The sequence below is a fragment of the Micromesistius poutassou genome (genome assembly GCF_964030765.1).
Source record: "Micromesistius poutassou genome assembly, chromosome: 22".
NCBI classification, from domain to species: domain Eukaryota; kingdom Metazoa; phylum Chordata; class Actinopteri; order Gadiformes; family Gadidae; genus Micromesistius; species Micromesistius poutassou.
Genome location: NC_140292.1, coordinates 1,985,302 through 1,992,801, shown reverse-complemented (window position 1 = coordinate 1,992,801; position 7,500 = coordinate 1,985,302). Strand labels below are relative to the sequence as shown.

The following is a 7,500-nucleotide window of genomic DNA, read 5'->3' as shown; positions in this document are numbered from 1 at the left end:
AGTAGTAGTAGCTGGTAGTTAGTAGTAGTAGCTGATAGTTAGTAGTACCAGTTATAAGTAGTAGCTGGTAGTTAGTAGTAGTGAGTGGTAGTAGCTGGTAGTTAGTAGTAGTAGTTAATAGTAGTAACTGGGCTATGTATCAAGGTTAGCATTCTAATGAGCCAGAAGCATTTAACATGCACTCCTCCTCTTCCTCCCTTCTTCCTCCTGTCAGAGGAGTTTCAGCCCAGCAGCATTTATTGAGAGGAGGAGTTGTTAGGAGAACCATATGCTTAATCTTCCTCTAGGCTTTTTATGTCAAACCTCTCTCTCTCACTATCTCTGTTTGTCTCTCTCCCTCTCACTGTTAGTCTCTCTCCCTCGCTCTGTGTCTCTCTCCCACTTTTCTCTCCCTCTCTGTTTGTTTCTCTCCCTCTCCTCTCTCCCTCTATCTGTTTGTCTCACTCCCTCTCTCTGTGTGCCTCTCTCCCACTCCTCTCTCCCTCTCTCTGTTTGTCTCACCCCCTCTCTCTGGTTGTCTCTCTCCCTCTCTCTGTTTGTCTCTCTCCCTCTCTCTAGTTGTCTCTCTCCCTCTCTATGTCTCCCTCCTACTCCTCTCTCCCTCTGTCTGTTTGTCTCTCTCCCACTCCTCTCTCCCTATCCATGTGTGTCTCTCTCCCAGTCCTCTCTCCCTCCCTTTCTCTGTCTCTCTCCCACTCCTCTCTCTGTCTCTCTCCCACTCCTCTCTCAGTGTTGTAACAGCAGTCTTCTTCTCTCTGCAGCCTGGCAGCGCGCTACGCTAGTCCTCCCGCTCACAGCGGGCTAGCGACACCACAGAAGAAGAACACGAGGTAAACAGTCTGACCACGGCCTCTGGCGCCCTCTAGGGGACCGTGGTGGTAAAGTGTTATTGATTTGTTGATGAATTTTGTGTAATTAGGTAACGCTAACTGAATCAAGCTAACTGCATCATCCTAACGGAATACTTGGGTCAGTTGGGTCAGTTGAGTACAACACATCAGTGTGTGGCAGTTGTTGTGGGTTGGACAGTATTTTTTGTTAACTTTAACGTTAACATTTGTTGTTAACTTTAAAACCTTTAAAGTCTGTTAGGCCTTAAAGGTTCCACACTCATCCACACACTCATTCTGTCTTCTCCTATAGTGGATGTCACACTTAGCCTAACCATGTTTATATTATGCGTATTATCTCTCTCTCTCTCTCTCTCTCTCTCTCTCTCTCTCTCTCTCTCACTATCTCTATCTCTCTCTCTCTCTCTCTATCTCTATCTCTCTCTCCCTCTCTCCCCCAGACTCCCAGGTCCGTCCCGGGGCCCGGCTGCTGGCAGCGGGGCCCCCAGGAGCCCGGCCTCCTCCAACCTCAACCGCCGCAGCCAGAGCTTCAACAGCATCGACAAGAGCAAGCCGCTGCAGTACGCTAGCGGCAACGACAGAGGTGGGTACCAGGTAGCTAGGTAGCTTTAAGGAGCTAGATGCTATGGTATGCTAGTGGTGAGGACGGAGGTGGGTACCAGGTAGCTAGGTAGCTTTAAGGAGCTAGATACCAGGTAGCTAGCTGCAGTATGCTAGTGGTAACCTCAAAGGTAGGAAGCTAACAACAGTATGCTAGTGTTGATATCACAGGTAGGAAGCTAACTGCAGTATGCTAGTGTAAATGACAGCGGTAGAAACATAACTGCAGTATGCTAGTGGTGATGACAGTAGGTAGGAAGCTAACTGCAGTATGCTAGTGGTGATGACAGTAGGTAGGAAGCTAACTGCAGTATGCTAGTGGTGATGACAGTAGGTAGCTAACACGAGTAGGTACAGTGGTGATGGTGATGATAGCTCTGATCACAGCTAAGGGAGCATTGTATTTTGACTGCAGATCAGACCTCCAGCACTTGGGGGCAGCAACGCCCCGGGACGGAAGGGGCTGACACTTTAATCAGTCTGATGATTCATGAGCTGATATTTATCTTGTTCACCTCTTAAACCCTCCCTTAAACTGTCACACAATCCGTCCCTTAAAACGGTCACCTATGATAAGTCGAGATAAGGTAGTACTTTTAATCCAGAGAAGTTCAGTAAACCACTTGAATTGTCTCTTAAACCTCATTTAGGTCAGCATTTATCCTCCTGCGCAGCAGTGTGGGTGATGAGTAGTCACAAGTCATTTGTGTCTCTGTTTTTTTTTTGCTGCTTTCTCGTTTCCAAAACATGATCTTTCAGGATGTAACTGACCTATGGCTCAAAACTGCAGACTCACTGCTTAAAGCTTAGTGCGTGTGTGTGTCTCTGTGTGTGTGTGCGTGTGTGTCTGACTGTGTATGTGTGCAAGTGTGCATGCGTTCTTGCGTGTGTGTGTGTGTGTGTGTGTGTGTGTGTGTGTGTGTGTGTGTGCGACAGTGTGTGTGTATGTGTGTGTGTGTGTGTGTGTGTGTGTGTGTGTGTGTCCAGGGAGGTGACATTTTATTTCTTAGCTCGGTTTTGGGGTGTTAGAGTTACCATGGCAACTGCAAGTCATTCCGCAGTGCTAATGCTGGCAAAACACACACACTTACGCACACACACACACACACGCACACACGCACACTCACACACACACACACACACACACACACACACACACACACACACACACACACACACACACAATATTGTTAAGTGTGTAGTTGTTTAATTAATCTAATCAGAGATTAAGATATGCAAATGAGGTGGCCAGTCAGATTGATAGAGGATTGAATAGTAAATAATGGAAAATTAACCTCTCTATCTCCTTCTGTCGGTCTCTCTCTCTCTCTCTCTCTCTCTCTCTCTCTCTCTCTCTCTCTCTCCAGACTCAGTGAGAGGCGCCCCTGCGTCCGGCCCCATGCTGGGCGGAGCCGGTGTTTTACCCAGCAGCCCCGGCGGCCAGGCGCCCGCCGGCTCGGCCATCCCGTCCCTGGCGGCGGCGGCGGCGGCGGGGGGCGGGGGGAAGTCGTGGCGGAGCAAGTCCATGAACCTGAAGCACAGCGCCACCTCCTCCCTGCTGGGGGGCCCCTCGCCCGGCCCCCCCCACCAGGCCAAGCCGGGGTCGGGGGTGGCCCCGGGGTCGGGGGTGGCCCCGGGGTCCCAGGGTCGCTCCATGCTGGAGAAGTTCCGTCTGATCCACCCGCGGGTGACGGGGGCGCGGGCCACGCCCAACATGGCCGACATGCCCCTGACGGAGGAGGACGACGGGGCGGAGGGCGGAGACGACCCCCCCGCCGCCGCCGCCGCTGCCAAAGCCCCCTCCGTCACCAAGGGGTCCGCCGCGGGCCGGACCCCCGCCTCCTCCTCCTCCTCGCCCTCCTCCTCCTCCTCCTGCTCCTCCAAGGGCTCCGCCTCCAGCGGCGGCGGCGGCGGCAGCAAGGCCCCGCCCCCCAGCGCCTCCTCCTCCTCCAGCACCACCTGCGCCTCCACCCGGGAGCGGGAGGAGGCGCGGCGGCCCGGCCGGACCGGGTCCCGGCCCGCCGGCTCCCCCGAGGCGGACCAGACCTCCAAGAAGACCTCCCGCATCGCCAGCCTCATCCCCAAGGGGGGGGGCAAGACGGGGGCCGGGAAGAAGGAGGGCGGGGCCCCCAGCTCCTCCTCCTCCTCCTCCTCCGCCAGCATCCCCAAGTCTGGCCTCAAAGCTCCGTCCTCCAAGCCTCAGTGTCAGTCCCCGGTCCCGAGCCAGACCCCGACCCCCCAGACCCCCCAGACCCCCCAGACCCCCCAGACCCAGACCCCCACCTCCCTGAACAGTAGTGGTAACCTCCGTGGTGGGGGGGGTGACGGAGACAAGGCCAAGCCCACCAAGGGCGGGGGCGGTCTCTACACCCAGAGGTCCCTGGGGGCCCCTGCCCCCCCCGGGGCCCGCAGAACCAGCATGACATCCTCCACCAGCACCTCCGCCCTCAGCGGGACTGGTGGGGGAGGAGGAGGGGTGGGCGTGGTCCAGCTGCCCCAGCAGCAGCAGCACCACCCGAACACCGCCACCGTGGCCCCCTTCATGTACCGGTGAGGCTCTGCTCCTGCTCCTCCTGCTCCTCCTGCTCCTCCTGCTCCTCCTCCTGCTCCTCCTCCTGCCCCTCCTCCTCCTTTTACTGCTCCTCCTCCTCCTCCTCCTCACCCTACTCCCTCTCTAGTCTCTATCTACTCTCTCCCTCTCTCTCTCTCTCTCTCTCTCTCTCTGTCTCTCTCACAATGTCTCTCTTTCTGTACCCCTCTATCCTTCCTCTCCTTTTGTCTCTCTCCCCATGTCTCTCTCTCTGTATTTCCCTCTAATCTTTTATATTAAACGTACATTAGCCGTCTGTTGATAATCCATTTAAAGATGATTATGTTTATTAAGATGCTTTTCTCTCCTCGACCTGCAGGGGGCAGTACAGGGCTCTCTAGCTTAACCAAATAGCCAACTCTTCCTGACCAACACTCCTCTCCTCCTCTTCACCATCCCCATCCTCCTCCTCCTCCTCCTCCTCCTCTTCATCTCCTCTCAGCTGTTCTTCCTCTCGATGTATTACCTCCATTCAGCCACTTCATGCCTCATTAGGCTGCCTGTTCTCTGACACACACACACACACACACACACACACACACACACACACACATACGCACACGCACAAACACGCACCCACGAACACACACACATGCACACAAGCACACACAGACACACATGAACACACACACACAAATACACACACAAATACACACATGCACACTCATGCACACGCACACATGGAGGTGAGGCACATGCTATCTGTGTCTCGTACGGGTACTCAGGGTACTTAGCATGTTAGAGTTCTTAGCCTGATAGAGTACTTGGCGTGCTAGCATACCTAACAAGTTAGCATACTTAGCTATGTCAGGGTAGCATGTAAGCACTTAAGAACTCGAAATGTGAGGATACTTAGAACTTGACAAACTTAACATCTTAGCAAACTCAGTGCGGCGGCATACTCATAATGTTGGAGACGTGAAGAAGGCCAACCATCAGCTCTGCTCCTCGGTGGAGACCAGGAGCTCGCGTTCCGCCTCCTGAACCGAAGGGTGTGTGTGAGGCAGCCGAGTCAGCGTACGGAGCGTCCACTGTGCTCATGTTCCTCTGGTTCTCCCTCTGGTTCCCCAGGACCTTCTCGGAGAACGACTGCTCCATGGTGGTCCCGGTGGAGACGGGCCTGAGCCCCACCAAGGGGGAGCTGGTCTACAGCCGGGGGGGCTACAGCAAGACGGCCAAGCAGTGTCTGCAGGAGATCTCAGGTACCAAGAGGGGGCTGGGGGGGGGGGGGGGGGGGGGGAGGGTGGTGGTCTGGCTTCAGGTGTGGATGCTTGTGGTGCTACTGGTGATTGTGTGCGATTGTTTGAGTGGGTTTGGCTCACTCTCTATCCCTGTTTGTGATTGGCTCACTCTCTATCCCTGTTCCCGATTGGCTCACTCTCTATCCCTATTCCCAATTGGCTCACTCTCTATCCCTGTTCCTGATTGGCCCACTCCCTGGTCAACATCAACATCTGTACCTGTCCATCACCAGAGTTGTCCCGTTGACCCTGAGATGTTCTGAACTTGTGTGAACTCCTAGCAGCAGAAATCCTTTCCATCAGCGTTCTGTTTGTTTTTTTGTTTTTGGCTGGTGTCTGGGATGGGTCAGCATGTTGTGTTGTGTGTGTTTATGGTGTGTGTTTGTGGTGTGTGTTTGCGGTACCAGAATCTTGTTATTCCAACCGAAGGAGGATGAGACAAGATATTACTGCGGCACGCTGGTCTGAGATCTGACCTGAGGTCTGTAGGGACAGAGATCTGACCTGAGGTCTGTACGGACGCTGGTCAGAGATCTGACCTGAGGTCTGTAGGGACAGAGATCTGACCTGAGGTCTGTACGGACGCTGGTCAGAGATCTGACCTGAGGTCTGTAGGGACGCTGGTCAGAGATCTGACCTGAGGTCTGTAGGGACAGAGATCTGACCTGAGGTCTGTACGGACGCTGGTCAGAGATCTGACCTGAGGTCTGTAGGGACAGAGATCTGACCTGAGGTCTGTAGGGAGCGGTTTGTGTGCGAGAGGGTGTGCTGGAGCTGGCGTCAGAACGGACTCAGGGAAAATTATGTTCCGGTCGCCACAGAGATCTAACTTTATCCTCAAATGAGAGCGGCAGAGAACCACAAACTGAACTCTGGAATGCCGGCAGCATTCCGACGTGAGAAGCTAGAGTGGACCGAAGCTCACATAAGCATGACTCGGTTACGATTCACTGTAGACACTTTTATTATTCATATAAAGTGACTTACATTGAACTCATGTCAATAAGGAGCAGCAAGGGGTCAGGGGTCATCTGGCTCTAGGAGGCTTACAGGCAGGGGTCAGGGGTCATCTGGCTCTAGGAGGCCTACAGGTAAGGGTCAGGGGTCATCTAGCTCTAGGAGGCCTACAGGTAGGGGTCAGGGGTCATCTAGCTCTAGGAGGTCTACAGGTAGGGGTCAGGGGTCATCTGGCTCCAGGAGGCCTACAGGTAAGGGTCAGGGGTCATCTAGCTCTAGGAGGCCTACAGGTAGGGGTCAGGGGGCATCTGGCTCTCGGAGGTAGGGGTCAGGTCATCTGACTCTGGGAGGCTTACAGGTAGGATGTGGACACTGGGCATCAAACCAACAACCTTTCGGGTGCAGGGGAACCCTACACGTATGTACTCACACGTTGTAGGACATCCCTTGGTAGCGTGTGCTGGCCTGCTCCAGGACCTCCACGCTCTGTTGCGGGGGGTTCAGTCTCTCTGTTGACGTGCTGCGGTCTGATCCAAGGCGACACCACCAGAGTCCGTCTTATGCTCAAATGCCACCTCTGTCAACAGCTGTGAGGATCAACAGAACCTTGGTTGCCGGGGAAACGGCTGCCGGCGGCTACAGCCCTCGCCGGCGCCGGGATTACAGTGCATTAGCTCCCAGCTACAGCACTATTGATGCTATTGATGCTATCGCTGCAATCGCTGGAACGTTAGCACTGGCGCGTGTCTGGGTGTCTGGTGATTGGGGAGCTACAGGCTGCCGGGTAGCGAGCTAACACGGCTAACAAGCTAAACCAAGTGTTGGTGGACTGAGAGGGAGGGAGGGAAATGAAAGGGAGATGGAGAGAGGGAAGGAGAGAGAGAGAGAGAGAGAGAGAGAGAGGGAGCGAGTGAGATGAATGGTGGGAGGCAGAGAGGATGATATTTAGAGAGAAACAAGAGAAGAAAAGAGATTTAAAAGCAAGAGAAGAGATGGTCAGAAAGAGATGGTCACACTAGAGTGTTGAAGCAGAGAGAAACAGAAATAGACACGAAGGAGGAGGAGAGAGACAGAGAGAGAGAGAGAGAGAGAGAGAGAGAGAGAGAGAGAGAGAGAGAGAGAGAGAGAGAGAGACATAGACACGAAGAGAGAGAGTGATGACAGTGAAGGAAGATGTTGGCAGAGCGAGGGAGAGAGTGAGAGAGGAAAGAGAGAGGGAGGGAGACGGTGGCAGAGAGAGAGAGTTAGGAGGGGAGAGGAA

At 54.2% G+C, this 7,500-nt stretch overlaps 1 protein-coding gene across 1 annotated transcript in view; it reads left to right on the top strand.

Annotated features, from left to right (window-relative positions):
- The window catches only part of LOC311367647 (neuron navigator 3-like), a 59,947-nt gene that overhangs the window by 16,718 nt on the left and 35,729 nt on the right, over window positions 1-7,500 (top strand). The window contains 4 exon segments of the mRNA XM_084486460.1: window positions 762-830; window positions 1,292-1,434; window positions 2,819-4,001; window positions 5,113-5,243. Coding sequence (XP_084342586.1) covers window positions 762-830; window positions 1,292-1,434; window positions 2,819-4,001; window positions 5,113-5,243 — 1,526 coding nt within the window.